The following is a 20,482-nucleotide window of genomic DNA, read 5'->3' as shown; positions in this document are numbered from 1 at the left end:
GCAAGGCACCTTTAAACCAGAGAAAGGAGCCAAGAGTCTGCCAAGATCCAGACCTTTTGAAAAGCCATGTGTACTGAAGCTGAAACCAAACATAAAGACAGAGTTTAATTGCTGTAGAGGCAGTGCTCTTCTTGGCATGTTGACCTTTAACCCAGACTTGGGAAGGGGAGGGTCAGCCCTCAGCATCAGATCAAGCCTGTCTCTAACCCTGTCCACATATCCCTACCATTCAACTCTCCACTTCCAGCTTTGGCCATGGGGAGAATAAATAGAAGAACAGAAAGGAAGGTGGGAGGAGAATAGAAGGAATTCTGCGAGCAGTTGACAAATGCTTAGAAGCAGGGGTCGCTATGAGTCGAAATCAATTTGAGGGCAGTGGATAGAAGCAGGGGGCAGAAGCATAGCCATTGAAGTGAGAGCTGATGTTCTACCCCACCCCCCATTATTTCGTGATCTGTAGACCTTTTCATTCGTTTCTGTGCTCTTCTCTACACCTTCAGCTACCTTTCTCCTCTTACTTGATAAATTATCAATGTAAAGTTTCCAGCCAGTTAAATTCAAAGCCATGCCTATTACACACTTGCACCATAGCAGCTGGCAGCTGAATGTGGCTGGAGAAAAGTACAAATGGCTGATGGGTCTCACTGTAAATTCAAAACCACTAGCCTTAAGTAGGCCCTTGGTGCTACCCAGCAATGTTACTAGTTCTAATTTTCCCTTTTTTTGTATGTGAAAACCTACATAAGAAATTTTACACTATTTCAAAACTTTTTACATGTCCAGTTGAGTGACATTGGTTACAGTCATCAAGGTGTGCCACCATTCTTGCTATCTTTTTCCAGATTATTTCACCACCATTAAACTCAATTTACTTGCTGTTTTCTGAAACTATTTCGCATCTTCTTTGTCCTCAAAGCACTTAACAGTTCTCTACACTGGCCTCTTTTGTGTTTCTCATGTGTCAAGAACCATTCCACCTGAAGGTTTGGTAAATAACTCTTTGTCTTGCTTGGAGCACTCTGCATTTAGATATTTGCTTTCTCACTTCCTTCAGGACCCTGCTACAATGTCCTCACTATCAGCCAGGCCCTCCCTGAGCACCCATAAGGTAAAAAGTACATTTCCACCACCCTGATCTCCTAGCTGTTTTCTTTACCAGTTACTACCATCAGGTATTACATGTATTTCATGTGGGTATGTTTTCTATTCCTCTGCTAAAATTAGTTTTATGAAAGCATGGAGTTTGCATTTCTTTTTTATTCTTCTATATCTGGAATTTAATATTATGCTTTATAGTACTTTATAATATTTGTTCAATGATTGGAATGAATAGGTGAATACACATTGGCTTTTGAGAATTTCCTCTTTGAATTTGCCAAATACAGCATATTCATCTTTTCCCCTCCCCCCCGCCCTGAATTTTTTTAGTATGATGACTGTAGTTTCCAAACCCAGATTCAATGCCTGTCTTCTACTTATTGGAGAAAATCTTTTTTATTTGGTCAGTCTTGGGAAATCCAGTGTGCTTATTAAGTATATGGAGGTAGTGGTGGTTCAGTGGTAGATTTCTAGTCTTCCATGTGGGAGACCTGGGTTCTTTTCCTTGCTCATAACACCTCAAGTGCAGCTACCACCCATCTGCCACTGGAGGCTTGTGGGTTACTGTGATACTGAGCAGACTTCAGTGGAGCTTCCAGACTTGAGAGGGACTAGGAAGAAAGGCCTAGTGTTAGCCAATGAAAGTACTATGGAGCACAAAGGTCTGATCTCATTCTGTATTGGGTTTCAGGTCACCATAACCTAGAGGCTGACTTGAAGGCAGCTGACGGTAGCATAGATCATAGTCTCATAGAAAGAAGTCCTCAAAGGCAGCTTAGATGATCACTTTTCAGTTAATTTAATGGACCCTGGCAGTGGAATTGGCTTGTCCAAGGTCACTAAGCTATGTTTGGTTTAAAATCAATGTGATTTGAGGTTGATTTGCTTTTCAAAGCTCTTCCAGAAATTGCTGGAAATTGCCACTGGGCTGTAATTCCCTCCAAACATTGTGAAACAGGTGATTGTCTGTCTTCTTAAAGCTTCATCCATTTAACCAGAATACTTGAAAGAAAATAATTCTTCCATTGAGCTTGCTTCTTGTTATACTCTTTTCTAATGGATGCTTTGGGAGTGAGAAATGCATATTAACATTTGAAAGGTGTACACATTTGTTTTCAAGTTTTTCTTGCTCTGGAAATAAATCATGAATAGTGGGAGATAGAAATGCAGGTAAATAATCCAAAAGTAGTACAAGTTCTCACTAAATTGTTGTGACGTAGAGTTAAAAATACGGGCTGTGGGGTTTTTGGCCTTGCTGGCATTCTTTGCAAGGGCCAGTTTTTTTCTTTCCCTAAATTTTACTCATTTTGCTGTTGAGAATATACGTAGCAAAACATAGAACTCACCAGTTTCTGCACATGCCAGTCAGTGACACTGATTATGTAACCTTTGAGTTGTGTAACCGTTCTCATCCTCTTTCCAAGTTATTCCCTCCATCATTAACATAAACTCACCGCCCCCTAAGGTGGTTCCTGTTTTATCTTTCAAGTTGCTGTTGTCAGTTTGATCCTATATAGGTAGTTCTTAAAAGAGCACAATAGTCAAGGCAGGCTTTTTTTTTTTTTTTATTAGTTAAAGCTAAATGGATGTTCAGTTTTATGATGACTTCAGGGAATATTTTTGTTTAAGGATTAAAGATACTCTCGACAATAGTTTCAGGGGTTCATCTACCCTCTATGGCTCCAGAAAGTGTGGAGTCCATGAGAATTTGAAATGCTGGTCTACATTTTCCCCCTTTTGATTAGAAGTCATATATGGAATGTTTGATCAGAATGTTCAGTAATGTTAGCCAGGCACCATTCAGTTCTTCTTGTCTCGTGGCAAAGAAGGGAGTTGTTCACGGAGACAGTTAATGACACATCACATATCCTCTTTGTATTCCTGTCTTCTCTGTCCTCTGTTATTCCAGGTGAGTAGAGACCAATTTGTTGAGGTTTGGGTGGCCGCTTGCAAGATTTTAAGTTCCCAGGCACTTTGCAACAAACTACGAGGTAGAACACAAGTTATTAGTCCACTTAACTGGGATGTCCCGTGAAACCATGATCCTAAATCTCCAAACCAAGGAACCAAATCCCATGAGGTTTTTGGTGTTATCACAAGCAGCCTCAGTAGCTAGGAATTTTTTTTGTTGTTCTTGTTGTAATTGTATCATACAACTTGTCCAATTAAACTTTTTACAGGTGTACAGCTTACTGACAGCAATTACAATAATCATCTGTGCAGCCCTACCCTTAATCAATGTAATCTTTCTATCACCATTAACCGCTTTTTTTTCTGAATCACTTTTTTTCTCCTCCCTCCTGTCCCTGGTCACAACTAATAAACCTTGGTCTCTATTCTTTTGCCTTTTCTTGCCTTTTTATATAAGTGAGGTCATACAATATTTGTCCTTCCGTGTTTGGCTTATCTCACTCAACATAATGTCTTCAGGCCCCGTCCATAGTGTAGCATGTATTAAGACTTCATTTCTCCTACTGGCAGAGTAGTGTTCTATTGTATGTATGTACCACATTTTATTTATCCATTCATACCCTGATGGGTATTTAGGTTGTTCTCACTTTTCAGCTGTTGTGAATAGTGCTGCAGTGAACATTGGTGTACAAGTCTCTCTTTGAGTCTCTGCTTTCAAGGCTTTTAGGTGTATACCTGGAAGTGGACTTGCTGGGCCATAGGGTAGTTATAGTTTTAGTTTTTTGAGGAACCGCTGCAGTGTTGTGCACAAAGTGTGCACCGTTTTTCATTCCCATGAGCAGTGGATTAGTGGTTCCAATTTCCCCACGTCTTCGCTAACATTTTTTTTTCCAATGTTACCCATTTTATGTAGCTACTATATAGGACAGAGCAGCAGAACTGCCCGATAGGGTTTCCAGAGAGTCTGGTGGAGTCTAACTGCCGACCTTTTGGTTAGCAGCCAAGCTATTAACCATTGTGCCACCAAGGCATCATAGTGGGAGTAAAATGGCATTTCATTGTGGTTTTAATTTGTATCTCTCTGGTAACTAATGGAAACCCTGGTGGCGTAGTGGTTAAGTGCTAAGGCTGTTAACCAAGAGGTCGGCAGTTCGAATCTGCCAGGCGCTCCTTGAAAACTCTTATTGGGCACTTCTGCTCTGTCCTATGGGGTTGCTATGGGTTGGAGTTGACCCTACCGCAGTGGGTTTAGTTTTGGTTGGTAGCTAATAATGTTAAGCACCTTTTGATGTGGTTGGTGTCCATTCGAATGTCTATTCAAGTCCTTTTCCCATTTTATAATTGGGTTATTTGTCTTTTAGTTTTTAAATTGTTTTATATATATTTCAGTTTTAGATTCTTGCTGGTTGCATGGTTTCTGAAGATATTCTACCAGTTGATAGTTTGCCTTTTCGTTTCTTTTATAAAGTCTTTTGATGAATGAATGTTTTTAATTTTTGAGATCCCACTTATTTGTCTTTTGCTGTTCGTTCTTTTTTTATTATTAGATAGTCCATTGTTGCACCTGATTGTTGTTCTAAGAGCTTCCTGGTTTTATTTTTCACATTTAGGTCTTTAACCTATTTTGAATTTGCTTTTTTTTTGTACCGTGTGAGGCATGGATCATATTTCACTTTTCTGCATGTGGAAATCCAGTTTTCCCAGCATCATTTATTGAAGAGACTCTTCTTTCCCCATCAAATGGAATTAGCACCCTTGTCAAAAATCAGTTAACCATAGATGTGTGGGTTTATTTCTGGACTCTCAATTCTATTTCATTGGTCTATGTGTGTCTGTTGTTATACTAGTACCAGGCTGTTTTGATTACTGTAGCTATATAGTATGTTTTAAAATGAGGAGGTGAGGTCTTCTGACTTTGTTCTTCTCTTTTAACATGGTTTTAGCTATCCAGGGCCTCTTACCATTCCATATAAAGTTGAGGATTATTTTTTCTATTTTTCTTTTCACAATTTTCTGTTTATCCTTACTTCTTGAGAGCTTAAGTATGGTATGTCTTGGTGTAGATCTTTGTGGGTTTATTCTGCTTGAGGTTTTTTGAGCTTCTTGGATTTGTAGATTTTGTCATTATTGAAATATTCTTTCTATCCCTTTCTCTCATCTCCTTCTGGAATTCCCATGATGTGTATGGTAGGTCTCTTGTTGTTGTCATCCCATAATTCCATTAAACTGTGCTGAGCCTTCTTGAGCCTTACTTCTTGTTGCCCTTCAGTGTCTATAATTCTGTCTTATCCTGTAATTTGCTGATTTTTCTGCCTGATTAAATCTGCTGATAAGTCCTTCTGTTGTAGTTTCTCATTTCACTCATTGTCCCTTTCATTTGCAATATCTTTTTAGATCATTTTATTCTTGCATTATTTTCCTTATTTCTTTTAGCTCTTTTTCTATCTTTTCCCTTAGTTGTTTAATTACACTTAATGATGTTGTCTTCTTGCATTTTTTCCCCTTATTTGGTAATTCCTACATTTGCTTTTGAGGATACCTGATGGTGAATGAGTTGAAGCGCTTGGCTAACTGAAAGGTTGGTGGTTTGAATCCACCAGCTACTCCACATGAGAAAGCTGTGGCAGTCTGCTTCGGTAAAGATTCACAGTCTCAGAAACCCTGTGGGGGTAGTTCTGCCATGCCGTATAGCGTCTCTGTGAGTTGGAACGGACTTTTGTGCAGTGGGTTTGGTTTGGGTTAGATGTGATTTTGCTCCTTTTGTTGGGTTCATTTACATGGGTTATGGTTTCTCTGTTCTTTGTGCATCTTGTGGGTTTTCTTGTTGTGGAATTGGAATTTTCGAGGGTGTTAAGTTTCTTAGTTTTCCCCAGTATTTGGTGTTTTTTGTCCACGGTACCTTCTGCAAGAAACTCTTAGGTGGGCAGAGCCTTCAGCCTTTGCTTATTGTTTTCTCCTCCTCAGTGTGATAGTTTCTTTTCCCTCCCTGGTTTAATTGGTATTTGAATGTTCCAGATTTTATTTTTCAACTCTCAATCTCTCCCATACACACCAGAGAACCTGCTGTGGTCAGTTTGTCCTCCTGCAAGCACTGCCACTTTGGTGAGATGCCATGTACTAATCAGTCTGTCCCCAGTGGGCACCATCTTCTTTTTCTGGTTATTAATCCCTTCCCTTCTCTGTTTTTGCAACCATGTTTTTAGTCAGAAAACCCATACCTAGTGATTCCCCTTTGTGGATGGGTGTTGCTCTCTGGTTTTGCCCAGGGTTTCCTTCCCTGCTCTGTGGGGACTGCATATATCTGAGCTGGTATTCAGGTGAAGCACAGGCTGGCTTTCCTCTGTTTCAGGAGGAGGAGAGGCTTGCACTGCCTGAAAAGATCTCTGGGAGATCTGTCTCGTTAGTTTCAGAGCCCCAGTAACCCTGTGGTAGGAGGGGGCTGTCTCTACTTAGGTAGCATACCTCTTGATTCCACTATAAGGAACCTTCTGTAATAGTCCAGCAGCTGATAGTTACTGGTTGGGTGGGGATAGTTATACACCAAAGGGGCCCCCAGGGAGATCTGGCTAGTTGCTTCAGAATCTGCCCAGTAGTGTGTTGGCTGTGGCTTTAGCCTCCACTCAGGATGCCTGCTTCCTGGCACACAGCAGCCTTATTCAGCAGCCCTCAGCACCTAATGTAAGGGGGGAGTAGACAGGACAAAAATGATCCCCAGGAGGTCTGTGCTGTTGGTTTCAGAGGTCTGAGTTTTGGGGTACACAGGGAACCAGGTAGAGTGCTCATTATGGGAGCTGATTGCATTACGGGAACCTTCTGTAGCAATTTGCAACAGCATGGCAACCAACAATTAGCAGGTGGAGTTTGTCATGTCAAATCCCCATGGAGGTCTGCGTTGTTGCTATTGGAGTCACCCTGGTAGATTGTTGGCTGTGAGTTGCAGCGTCCACTCTACACTCCTGCTTCCTAATGCACGAAGACCTCGCTCAGCAGTCCATAGCGCCAACTGGAAGTGGGGGCAGACTAACCCTAACCAATCCCCAGGAATGCTTGTCCTTTTGGTTTCAGGGGCCAGAACCATGGGTTATACAGGGAGGCGGGTACAGTGCTGACTGTGGGAGCAGACTCTACTTAAGGGCCCTTGTGTAGCAATTCACAGCAGGCTTGCAGGTGACAGTGTGTGGGTTGGCAGGGGTGGGGGACTGTCACACTCCAAACAGACCTACAGGAAGGTCTGCTTTGTTACTATCAGAGCCCTCCCTAGAACATGTTGGGTGTGAGGGTAGCCTTCACTAAAGATGCCTGATTCTTAGCACACAGCAGCCTGTAAGCAGTCCCCAGCCCTGACTGGAAGGGGGAGCAGACAGACCAGAACTGAATCCTGGGAAGATCTGTCCTGTTGATTTCGGAGACCTGAGCTATGGGTTGCGCAGGGAGGCAGGTAGAGTGTTGACTGTGAGGCAGACTCCACTGCTTGGTTTTTTTGTAGCAGTTTGCAGTAGTCTTGCAACCACCAGCAGTGTCCAGGAAGGGGTGGTGCTGGCATACTCCAAATGGACCCCTGGGAAGGTCTGCATTGTTGATATTGGGACAGAAGCTTGAGGTTCTGCCTCTTTGTACAGGCAAAGGCTATGGTGATTAGGAAAGAGGCTCTTTTTCTGAGGCCACTACCACAGTTCACAGTAATCTGTGGACTGTGTGGCTGGGGGAGGGGCAGGGACACTAGGAGGAGCAATTTTCCTACCAAATGTGACTTGTTTGTTGATTCTTCCCTGTCTACAGTTCCTCACTGCTTTCCTCTGCTCCCAGATGCCAAGTCCCTCAAAGCTCAGCACCGTTTATTTTTTATATTTTTTCTTGTATTTGTGGGGGAGGGTCAGAATGATGGTTTGGCTGTGCTGCCACCTTCCCAGCTAAGGGTCTGTTTGTTTATTCTGCAAAGCGTGAGACTAAGACAGACATTTTGTGGAATTAAGGTAGAGCCCGAGAAACCTTGCTCCGGTAGAAACCTGTCTTTTACAAAACACTGCTCACATCTTAGGTGTGTGTCGTCAAACCTCATAAAATGACAATGAAATGATATTTTCCAGATCCTTTGTCCCCACCAGAAGGAAACCCCTTTAAGATTATAATATTGACACAATGTGTGGCATTTAAACCGTTTAGATGCAGTGAATGCTCACCTCTCTTTTTCCCTAATAGCACTGGGAATAATACCAAGCATAGAGGAGACACTGGGCAAATCATATTAGGCAGCATAGAGTAGATGCTCAGCAAGTATCTTAGCGACCAGGTAGATAAATCATTGTAGTGTGAATTAGTAAACTCACGATAACACTGACGTTTCCAGTAAGGATTTTTTATCCTGTGGCTAGCCCAGTGTATTGTCCTGTAGGTGATCAGTCACATTTAATGGATTGAGTTGGTAGGTAAAATGAAAGCAAAGCACTTTGGTTTCAGTAACTTTAGAATGTAGTTGTCATTTATGAGTTTTGAATCTGGTGTTAGAAAAATCCCTTGGGCGGGGGTAGTGAGGGAGAAGAAATATCACTGCTACTGAGATTTATATTAGGTTGCATTAGGATACTCACAAAGCGCTCTTCAGTAGATCTTGGAGAAGTGTCATAAACTTTAGGTTAAAATTATCTAAAGATGAGTAATGAAAGCAAGCTCCAAGTGTCTGGAGTGAAGAGACAGAATCAAGAAAGGGAATGAGCTTTGAGAATGGTCTAGGAAAGTTAATAGTTGTCAGAGCCCTTAGGTATACATGAGCAAGGTGGTTAATTCTCACTTTCCCCGCTTAGTAAAGTACAAAGAAGTCTCCTTTATTCTGGAATGAAATGTAAGCAGGTTTAGCAGTGAGGAAGGAAGGATGGATAAAGACATTGTTTTGGAAAACATGTCTCTCAGCTGCTTAGCCAACATAAAGAGACTCAAATACAGAGGGCACAGAGTAAATGCCAAAGAGGGTCTTATTTCAGATACCATTTTTAAGAATAGATGACCATTTTTCACAATTCTTAAAATACTTTTGTTGTGAATATACCAGTTCAACAATTTCTAAATGTACAATTTAGTGATATTCATTACATTTTCAAGTTGTGCAACCGTTCTCACCCTGTTTTCCCAGATTATGCCTCCTCCATTAACAAAGTCACTACACCATAAGTTTTCTGTCTAATCTTTTTAGTTACTGTTTTCAATTTGAAGCCATATAGCTAGTTCTTAAAAGAGCACAATGCTCAAGGCAGACCTCATTTGCTGTTCAGCCTAAATTATTGTTTGGTTTTAAGAAGACTTCAGGGGGAAATTTTTTTTTATTGTAGTTTGGGTGAAAGTTTACAGAACAAACTAGCTTCTCATTACACAGTTAGTACACATATTGTTTTATGACCTTGATTAACAACCCCATAACTTGTCAGCACTCTGATTTTTTTATCTTGGGTTCCCTGTTACCAGCTTTCCTGTCTTTTCCTGTCTTCTAGTCCTTACACCTGGACTGGTGTGCCCCTTCAGTCTCATTTTGTTTTATGGGCCTGTCCAATATTTGGCTGCAGGAGGAGCCTCAGGAGTGACTTCATTACTGAGCTGAAGGGATGTCTGGGGGCCATAGTCTCAGGGTTTCTCCAGTCTCTGTCAGGCCAGCAAGTCTGGTCTTTCTTTTTGAGTTGGAATTTTGGTCTACATTTTTCTCCATCTCTGTCTGGGACTCTCTATTGTGATCCCTGTCAGAGCAGTCAGTGGTAGTAACTGGGCACCATCTAGTTGTACTAGACTCAGACTGGTAGAGGCTGTGGTAGTTGTGGTCCATTTAGTCCTTTGGACTAATCTTTCCCTTGTGTCTTTGGTTTTGGGGCAACATTTTTGATTGAAGTTTCAAGGTTTAACCCTTTCATGAATTTTTGGGGGGGTTGGGAGAATTTTTTGGTGATGCGATGTTTTTTCACCAATGCAATGGATGCTGAATTATTGTTGGTGGTAGTTGTTTATTATTTGAACAAATGGGGTGCCAATTGCCAGTGGATCATATCAGACCCATGTTCCATGAAGCATATTACACATGGAAGACATATCGGTCCCATGGTGCATCACATTTCCTGGTTACACCTGAGCCATGAAATATCTTACTCAGCTTTCCAAAAATACATACGAAATAACTAAATAAACATTGCAGTTGTTGCACATAGTTGTTATCAGTTTGATTTAGAGTGGGCCATATCCGTACCAAGCTCCATGAAACACCACACACAAGGGACATATCAGTCCCATGACCCCAGAAGCATATCACAAACTGTTTCCACTCCAAAAATAACTCATTTTCTTGAATACTTCCGAATGTCGGTAACCGAACCTTCCCATTAACACTAAAGAAATAGTGAGCACACTTGCAAACCTTATCTCACTGTGCAGAAGCCAAAAGACGCAAAAGTTTCACACAGTCACTCCTCCAGGAAGCAACTCCTCATACAAATGGCTCTCAGCACTGAAATCTCACGTAGACCAACTTCCTTATTTTTTTGGCGGTTGCACAAGCATCTGCCTCAACAGCAGAATATACTGAAATGTCCCAAATGCCTGCCGATAAACCTTCAGGAGTAGAAAATATAATACTAGCGTATATATCCCATGGTCCATTAAAGGGCTAAAGATTATCTCAGAGCAGTTGTTTCAGGGGTATCCCACCCTCCATGGCTTCAAAAAGTCTAGATTTAATGAGAATTGAAATTCCATTCCCTGGTTTTCCCCTTTTGATCAGGATTTTTCAATTAACTCTTTGATGAAAATGTTTAGAAACGTAGCTGGGCACCATCTAGTTCTTCTGGTCTCATGGCAAAGGAGGCAGTTGTTCATGGAGGCAATTCCCAACACATTCCATGTCCTCCTCCTATTTCTGACTCTCCTCCTTTCTCTCTAGTTCCAGGTGGATAGAAATCAGTTGTTGTACCTTGGATGGCAGTTTGGGATTTCAAAAATTTTAAATGCAGACTGGAAGTGGTTGAAATAAGAAGAAACAATTAAGATTTTGTCCTTCGTGGAGAGGAAATAGTTTAAATTTTTACATAGCATCCTACAGTAGGACGGTGAACTATAAATAATTCAGGAAACTTGAATTTGCTGTTATGCTTGAATGTTTTTATGGCTCCATTTCCACCATGATAAATACAATCACTCTCACTTGAATGCACGTGCACTTTTTTATATGGATGGGTGGAATTCCTACTTCATTGAGCATAGGTTGATATAGATAAAGTTCTGTAGAAAACACAAATTTCATTAATTTATGCTCTACCAGTTTTGCATTTTTGGTCATTTCAACAGGGACCGAGCAAGAGTTTCCTTCAGTATTACCCCTAAAGACAGGGCTTGAGGAGCAAGTTAATAGCATAGAGTATTCAGGAGGTATCTGATACAAACATTTGTAGTGCTGATAACCTGTTCATTAATTGAGACTGATTCACCACAGATTGACTTGACATTGTCTAAATTCTGGGTGATTGTGTACAGCTAATCCTTCCCTATTGGTTCTGAGTACAGGTTATGGGGTTTGCACAGGTTATGGGAGCCCTTTGGCCAGAGCTGGCTGCGGGAGCCTCTAGCCTGTATTTGGTGGGTAGGAAACTGTTGTTATTTATACTTTTTTATATCAGTGAGCCAGATACCCTAGCATTGACCATGGTGTCAGTGGGATGCTAGATTCTAACATAACTTCTTCAGAGTCACCGGGCACAAGAGGGGGTAAACATTGCGCAGAGGCGGTTTTAAGGCCATAATCTTAATGATCTCTGATAATTCATAGCCTAGGGGTTTGGACTGGGCTAAATGGTCAATATGTCAGGAGCATCAGTAGACATTTGTTTTCCATGTACCATTTAGTGACAGTGGTTACATTCTTCGAGTTGTGCAACCATTCTCATCTTCCTTTTCCGAGTTGTTCCTCTCGCATTAACATAAGACGTTTGTCTTTTTGAACGTATTTTACAGTGCTTGCTATCAATGGCCTTATACTGTTGACCACTGGAACCAAAAACAAACAAAGACTCAAACCAGTTGCTGTCAGCCGATTCTGACTCACAGTGGTCCCACGTGTTGTAGTTAGTATTCAAGTCTATGTATGACCTTTTGGGAGTAGATCGTCAGGCGTTCGAGTTGTGCAACCATTCTTATTTTTCTTTTATGAGTTGTTCCTTCCCATTAACATAGGACCACCTCTGAGTGTGTTGTCTCTGCTGACCTTTTCGTTTAGTAGTTGAGCTACTCACCTTTTTTGCACTACCCAGCGACTCCACTAAAAAGAGCCATTTTATTTTAGGGAGAAACATTCATTACCAGCAGGACTGCATCTTGGTTGTTGGAGAGTGGTGTATCTGACATCTAACTTATTCTCACCTTAGAACATTTAGGGCTTTGGGAATGGTTACCGTGTTACTTGGTCCTCAAGAGTTTATACTTGCCTTGTACACATCACGCCTTCAATGAGTGTTCACATAAGATGTTTGAGACATTTTTTGGAAAGCTGGGGCATTTGGCTGGGAGTTTTTGTATTCTGAGGTAGGTTGACTAGCAGAGGGGCCCATAATGGGGCTATTTTATTCACCTTTTCTATCATATTCTTGGAGGGTAGGGTGATGATTTCCGTTCTACCTTAACTGCTAACATCTAGGCTCTGGTTGTCTCATTGCATCAGGCTGATGGGTTTCCTCACCTCCTGACAGAGCTTCTTCTGTTCCCCTACATCAATGACTTGCTGTCTCCTTTTACTCACTTTCTGCTAGAGTTGTTTTAAGGACACCACAGGATACCAGGCAGAATCTGCAGAGATGTCTACTAGCTCATCCCAAAGCAGGAAGTGTGTACTTAGAAAGTGTTTATGCAAAGAATTGGGATTTCAGATTCATTCATCACTTTGTGAGTGAGACCAATTGCAACATGCTAAGGTACCTTCTGAAACACTGTGTGGTGCAAACATGCTAAGTGAAAGGTTGGAGGTTTGAGTCTGCCCAGAGGTGCCTTGGAATACAGGCCTGGCAATCTACTTCTTAAAAATCAGCCACCTCACGGAGCTCTACTCTTGACACACGTGGGGTTGCCATGAGTCAGAATCTACTCAATCTAGATTTCTGTGTATCAAGGGCTATTAATCTGTTTTTGTGTTGAGGGCCATGTTGTGCCTACCACTGTGTTAATCACTTACTGAGCTTAACCAGGGGGACATTTTGTGACAGTAGGATTAGCATTTTATGTGCAAACTCTTGAAACATTGCTATTCAGTAAGCTTTTCAGATGTGTACTGAAAGTCTTCCAAGTGTTTCATGCTTTCAGTTGAAGTGGGGAAATGAGAATGGAATCCGGTATTGGGGTGGAAGGGAGATTTATTTTATGGGAGTACAGTTTTGAGTTTTATCCAAGCATTTCTCTGATAAATAACTTTTCTTGATTTTTACAACAGTGGCTTTGCCTTAGGAATCAAGACTACACCTTCTTGTGATCACGGACAGCTATCAAAAGGCATTAATGTCATCAGTAAAGAGCTGGATATCCTGGAAGAGACTCTGATATAAAACCAACACTGGAAAAACAAGATCATTGAAGATAGGTGTCTAAAGAACTGTTTATTTGGCATTATCTTCAGAGGTGAACTTTAAAAAAAAATTGGGACTTAAAGATTGTCAGTAATTCAGACTGGTGTGTTTTATTTGTAACAGAAAGATGACTTCTCTACTAGTACCTGGTTTTGTCCAAATTTGGAGCAAGAAGACTGGGATGACTAAGTCAAAAGAAGCATTCATTGAAATAGTGGAAGGAAAAAAGAAAGATAAATTGGTGATCCATTTTAGCGCTGAAGAAGTTATAAAGGCGTTTCAGCTAACTAATAATATTAGAAACATCGTCTTTAGATTCTTTGGAGGAAACCAAAATCACTTCCATGTAACTTTCCAAAACAATAGCTTCTTGTTTATTGACAGATTGTCCTACAGCGATGCCGAACAGTTGAAGATGTTCCTGGACAAGCATCAAAACAAGTTTCAACCATCCATGGAACTTGTTAGAGACGGGGGTATCTTTTCCGGAGCAATAACACAAAAGGAAATCGAAACTACATTTCACAGTGTTTCTAAGAAGACACATACTGGATCCTTGGAGACAGCTAAAGGAAGTGCAGCAGCTATCCTTCAGAATTTGCCTTCATTTACATCAATATCATCAACACATTCCCTTACAGGGTTATTAGAAAGTGGACATAAGAAGAGCAAAAGAAAATCATCTCGTCCAGAAAGCAATGAAGACTTCTTGAAAAAGGATAACTCTGTACTTGACAAGAAATCCATTGCATATCCCTTGAGGTATATAAGCCACACTCAGGAGAAACCAGTGGATTTAAAAGGGTTAAAAGATAAGAGGAAAGTTAAATTTGGAACGTCATTTGAGACCAGGCCTACTGGAAACTGTCACTTGCACAGTGTTCGTTTTATGAAGGCATTGTCTCGCAAAAGCCTTCTCACATTTTTGTTCGAACCCAAGTACAACCACGATGGCCTAGAAGAATGGGAGGAGCATGAACTGTCCTTTGACTTCTTCCCAGACAAACAATTGCAAGGCTTCCCCAATTTGGGAAACACTTGTTATATGAATGCAGTTTTACAGACCCTATTTTCAATTCCATCATTTGGTGATGATTTACTCTATCAGAGCATCCCATGGGGTAAAGTTCCCTTCAGTGGTCTTATCTTGTGCCTGGCACAGCTGCTTGTTTTGAGAAACTTGTATAACATAAGAGTCAAGGAGAAACTACTACTAAATATTAAGAGAGCTATTGCAGCGGTTGCGAAGATCTTCTCTGAAAATATCCAGAATGATGCTCATGAGTTTTTAGGCCACTGTTTAGATCAGATGAAAGAGAATATGAAAACATTACAAGCAGTTTGGGAGAGTAAATGTGAATTTGAGAAAAGAAATTCACCTCAACAGGCTTTTGCTGATAGTGCTGCTAGTAAAGTGCTTATTTGTCCTGTCACTACAAATTTTGAGTTTGAGTTGAAGTGCTCTATTACTTGCAAAGCCTGTGGTCAGGTTGTTCTCAAGAGAGAACCGAGTAATTATCTCTCTATCAACCTTCCCCAAGGAGCAAAAGGGGTCCCAATGTCTCTTCAGTCCTCTTTAGATCTTTTCTTTGAAGCAGAAGAACTTGAGTATAGGTGTGGGAAGTGTGAGCACGAACGTTCACTTGCGACGCACATATTTAGTAGGCTACCCAGGGTCCTTATTGTTCATCTGAAACGCTATGGCTTTAGCGGTTCTTTGCCTTTAGGAAAGAATGAACAGAATGTAATTGTTCCCACGTACTTAAACTTGTCTTCTCATTGCAATGAAAGCACCAAACCACCTCTTCCCCTGGGAAGCTATGTCTATACTGAGAATTCTCAAGCTGAAAAAGTCTTTGAAAAAATGAATTCTGGAACCATCAGCCCAGTGATGCCTTCGACAAAGTTGGCCTCAGAATCTAAAGATCCCTTGACTCTCTGCCTTGGATCAGACAAGGAGGCTGAGACACAAAAATGCCAGGGAGTCTTTAAAGGGTTAAGCAGAGAACAGCAGGATAAAAACCCAGGAAAAGATTCTAAGCTCAATATAACAGAATCAGAATTGGTAAGCTCAAGATTACGAGCAGTCAGTGAAAAGGAGCTGCTAGCAAGAGCCTCAGTGACGTATGAGGAAGACCTCTCCCTTTCTCTGATCCGTAAAGATGGAAATAAAACCATCAGCAGCCTAGGTGCAGGTCTTTCCCAAGTTCATTTTCAACGTGTGTCTGAAAATCCAGAGCTTACAAAATACAAGAAACCCAACATGTTTTCAGAGTTAGATTCTGACTGTGCCAGAATTCCAGAAGGATTCCAAAAAGTGGTTGTACAGCCCGGCAGTTGTGATGGGGTGAAGCTCTGTGGGCATTTTTCTGAGCAGGCATGGTCTCCAAGCCCTCAGAAACCAGCCCAGGGGCACACAGATAATCTTAGAAGACATACAGAATTAAGTCTGCAAGAGGCTAAAGTGAAATTACTGGGTGCACTGGGTTCCTGTAAGAACTCTGGAAACACAGACATTTTAGATAGGAAGAACAAAGAAGCTGAAGCTGAAGAACAAGAAAAAGCTCAGAAGATAGATCCTCATGCCTATCGCCTCATCAGCATTATCAGCCATCTTGGAAGTAGCCTTCATTCAGGCCATTATGTCAGCCATATCTATGACTTTGAGAGGCAGCTCTGGTTCACCTTCAGTGATTTGCAGGTAACAATTATGAAAGAGACCCAGAGGAAAGGCGGGGAGAGGCTTTCCACAGGGTACATCTTCTTTTACATGCACAATGAGATCTTTGAAGAGCTTTCAAGAAGGGAAGAGAACTCCGAGCTTCACAGCACAAATGCAGGGGAGAACTGTCAGGAGGGGTGACAAACAGACTGTTAGTTACACAGATCTGTTTGACTGACTCTATGCAAGAAAAACTGTGAGCTCTATCCAGAGATGAAGAGGCAATTAGCCCAGGATGAAAGTTCATACAGAAACACTTATAAATGAATCTCTGTTCTAATCTGCCACAGACGTATCAATCATATATCGTCAGGCTGATGAGCACCCTTCTCCCTTACCAAAGTAGAGTAGTGCTGTCCATATTCTAATACAGTGGTTTTAAAAGTCCGTTCCTCCAACCAGCAGCATCAGCATCACCAGGAAACTCATTAAAATCACAAAAAACGCACTGCTGTCGAGTTGATTCAGACTCAATAGTGACCTTATAGGATAGAGTAGAACTGCCTGATAGAGTGCCCGGTGGATTCGAGCTGCCAACCTCTTGGTGTTAGCAGCCAATTAACCACTATGCCACCAAGGTTTCTAGATACTCATTAGAAATGCAGATGCTTAGGTCTCACCCCAGTGCTACTATAAATTGCAAACTCCAGGGCTGGAGCCCAACATTATCTAATGTAGATTCTGATGCTCAATAACGTTGGAGAACCATTGCTGTAGTGTGTAGAGTATTTGCTTATGTATGTTTGAATTGCTTGTTTTGGTAAAGTGTTTGGTCACGTTTATTGTGTTTCTTCTATTCGTGTAGGTCTCTTAAATATACAAAAGCCAAAGCACACAAAATCTCTCTCTGATGAAAATACTCAGAGTTCGGTGGAGAAGAAAAAAAAAAGTTTCTGGGGTCTTGGCAAAAAAAAAAAAAAAAACAGTAAATGAGGCTGGTAACTTTTGAATCCTCTTGGGCCTGTGTAGATAGGTCTGAATCCCAGTTCAGGTTCCAGACTGGGTGCTGGAACCCCTCCTTTTCCTCAATGCTAAAGGGGTCACATGCTGTCAAGCTTTGGCTGCCTAACTTTCTGAGGAAGGAGAAGTTAATTTGCCCTCAAAAGAACAGTTCTTTTCCTGTTTATCTGCTAGAAAGGCATTGGCTGTTAGTGATTTCAGCCCATTTTGTTGTTTTTATTTTGCCAAAGCAGTACTGGTATTGCCTTAACGGAGCGTTGTTTACCAGAATTTTATCTGGCACTCCTTGGACAAACTACATTCAACTTGAGAAAACTAATTCCGGATTTTAAAAAATTTTCTGGCCCTTAGAGCATAGTGACCTTGTTCTTTTAAGGAGTAAACAGTACATGCCTTAATTGGACTTCTAAGATTTGAAAGTCTTACTTGTTATTAATGTCAACAAACTTACAGAGAAATTGTCTGCTCCAGGTTAAAAGACTTACGAATCCTGGGGTGCATACATATTTGATTGGATCTCCATGCTCTTCAGGCTTAACACTGTACCTGAGGTTTAGCGTGTGTCATCTTTGTAACATTGAGTTGTCCTGCTTTCATAGCAGGAAACCTGTTGGCGCCTTGCACCTTTGTTTGACTGAATAAGTTGTATAAGAAAGTTTTTTGAAAATTTTTTTTGGAATTTCAGTACTTTAATAACTTGGATAAGCTGGCTTTGTGTATGAAGTATGGTGTTAGTGTTGCTGTCTCAATCCGAAAGCTTGTTGATTCTCTTAATCCCAGGAATGTAGTGATGTAGGGAAGTAAAGTAATGGCCTCTAAGGGGAAACCTAGGCTGTAAACTCCACAGGAGATTACAGCCTAGGAAACCATATGGGGCAGTTGTACTCTGTCCTCTAGGGTCACTATGAGTGAAAATCCACTTGACAGCACCCAATAACAACAAGGGAAGATCAGATTTCAAAGCTTGGGAATTCTACCGGAACATACTGCATCCAGAAGGAGGTCTGATGGGGACCTGAAAATTGTTGAGGCAACTGGAAAAGCATCTTGGAGTGAAGCCATCACTCTTGTTTAAGAAGGTATTATAGACTCAACAATGAAGGATTTATTCAATTCGTACAGTTTCTCAACAGCTGGCATGGTTAAAGGATAAGGCTAGAGTTGCATTTAGAGGAGGGGAAGGAGCAGTTTGGTCTCCTACTTTTCTGCTTTAGAACAGTTACAGTTTTAGATTTAGAGTTGTATGCTCTCCAAAGAGTTGGAGTAGTCAAAGCTGAGCCCAGTCATACAGGAGTCAGAAAAATTGTTGAGTGAAGACACAGTTGTTTTTGACAAGGAGTATGAAGAAGCAAGTATGTTAAGGGATATAGAAAGTTCTGGTTTGAGGTACAGAGGATTATACATCCAGGACATGATATTCCTCATCACATAGCACGTCCAAATGCAGGTCAAATGGGAAGGTGAAGATGTAGGAGTGTCCACGGAAGGGTGGGATCCTCGGTGGAATCCATCATTGCCCTGTGAAGAAATTCTGAGCATATAAATGACTGGTTGTATACAATTTACATGGTATGTTACATTGTTTATTTCAAATAAAAAACTCAAAAATGTTTTCATTGACTCTGTGGGTGTTATTATGGATGTAAATTGGTTTTCTAATTTATGGGTCAGGTGTCCAGGTGACTTTGGTCAAAAATGTCTTTCAACATTCAGTGTATTAATTTTCCACTTCTCTTGTAACCAATTACCAGAAATTCAGTGGTTAAAAAAACTTACTATCTAATAGTTGTGGATATCAAAGTCCAAAGTACATATCACTGGGTTAATACCAAGCTGTAGGTAGTGGTTCATCCCTTTTAGGGGATAATCTATTGCTTCAGCTTCTAGAGGCCACCCACATTCCCTGAATCATAGCCCTATTTTCAAAGCCACCAGTGTTGACCCAAATCCTTAACATTACCATCTCCCTGGTTCTCCTCCTCCTGCCTCCCCAACACTACAAGGACCTTTGTGATCACAGTGGGCCCACCCAATAATAATAATTTTCCAGGAAAATCTCTGTTTTAAGGTCAGCTGATCAGCAATCTCAATTCCATCTTCAACCCTAATTCGACTTTCTCTGATAACAATATATTCATAAGTTCTGAGGATAACCGAGCTGTGGTGCCATAGTGGTTAAGAGCTTGGCTACTAACAAAAAGGTTGGCAGTTGGAATCCACCAGCTGCTCCTTGAAGACCCGATGGGGCAGTTCTACTCTGTCTTAAAGGGCAGCTATGAGTCAAAATCAACTCAAGGGCCATGTTTTTTTTTAAGCATTAGGTCAAGGGCATCTCTGAGGGAATGGTGTGGGGGGACACCCTGCCTACCACACATGCACACAAGATTTTTATGAGGTGCTACAATCTGAAACTGATCGAACATGCAATCAAGATGCATTGATAATTACTGGCAATTGGAATGCGAAAGTTGGAAACGAAGGGTCAGTAGTTGGAAAATATGGCCTTGGTAATGGAAACAATTGCAGAGATGGAATGATAGAATTTTGCAAGACCAATGACTTCTTCATTGCAAATACCTTCCTTCACCAACATAAACAGTGACTATACACATGGACCTCACCAGATGGAACACACAAATCAAATTGATGACATCTGTGGAAAAAGACGATGGAAAAGCTCAACATTATCAGAACAAGGCCAGGGGCCGACTGTGGGACAGACCATCAATTGCTCATATGCAAGTTGAGGCTGAAACTGAAGAAAATCAGAGCAAGTCCACGAGACCCAAAATATGACCTTGAGTATATCCCACCTGAATTTAGAGACCATCTCAAGAATAGATTTGATGCATTGAAAACTAGTGACCAAAGACCAGATGAGTTGTGGAATAACATCCAGGACATCATACATGAAGAAAGCAAGAGGTCATTGAAATGACAGGAAAGAAAGGAAAGACCAGGATGGATGTCAGACAAGACTCTGAAACTTGGTCTCAAACGTCGAGCAACTAAAGCAAAAGGAAGAATTGATGAAGTAAAAGAACTGAACAGAAGATTTCAAAGGGCCTCTCGAGACGACAAAGTATTAGAATGACATGTGCAAAGAGCTGGAGATGGAAAACCACAAGGGAAGAAAACGATGGGTGCTTCTCAAGCTGAGAGACCTGAAGAAAAACTTAAAGCCTCGAGTTGCAATAGTGAGGGATTCCATGGG

General features: G+C 41.2%; 1 protein-coding gene across 1 annotated transcript; it reads left to right on the top strand.

Annotated features, from left to right (window-relative positions):
- The first annotated feature begins 13,094 nt into the window (after positions 1–13,094).
- Positions 13,095–16,660, top strand: USP26 (ubiquitin specific peptidase 26). The gene has a single exon (XM_003420861.4). The coding sequence runs from the start codon at positions 13,714–13,716 to the stop codon at positions 16,447–16,449; it is 2,736 nt and encodes a 911-aa protein (XP_003420909.1). The 5' UTR covers positions 13,095–13,713; the 3' UTR covers positions 16,450–16,660.
- The last annotated feature ends 3,822 nt before the right edge of the window (positions 16,661–20,482 follow it).

The sequence above is a fragment of the Loxodonta africana genome, chromosome X (genome assembly GCF_030014295.1).
Source record: "Loxodonta africana isolate mLoxAfr1 chromosome X, mLoxAfr1.hap2, whole genome shotgun sequence".
In the NCBI taxonomy this organism is placed as follows: domain Eukaryota; kingdom Metazoa; phylum Chordata; class Mammalia; order Proboscidea; family Elephantidae; genus Loxodonta; species Loxodonta africana.
This window is presented reverse-complemented; position numbering and strand designations above follow the sequence as displayed.

Bases quoted from the DNA above. Each gene is read 5' to 3' on its own strand.
- USP26 (XM_003420861.4), top strand. From the start codon at position 13,714: ATGACTTCTCTACTAGTACCTGGTTTTGTCCAAATTTGGAGCAAGAAG.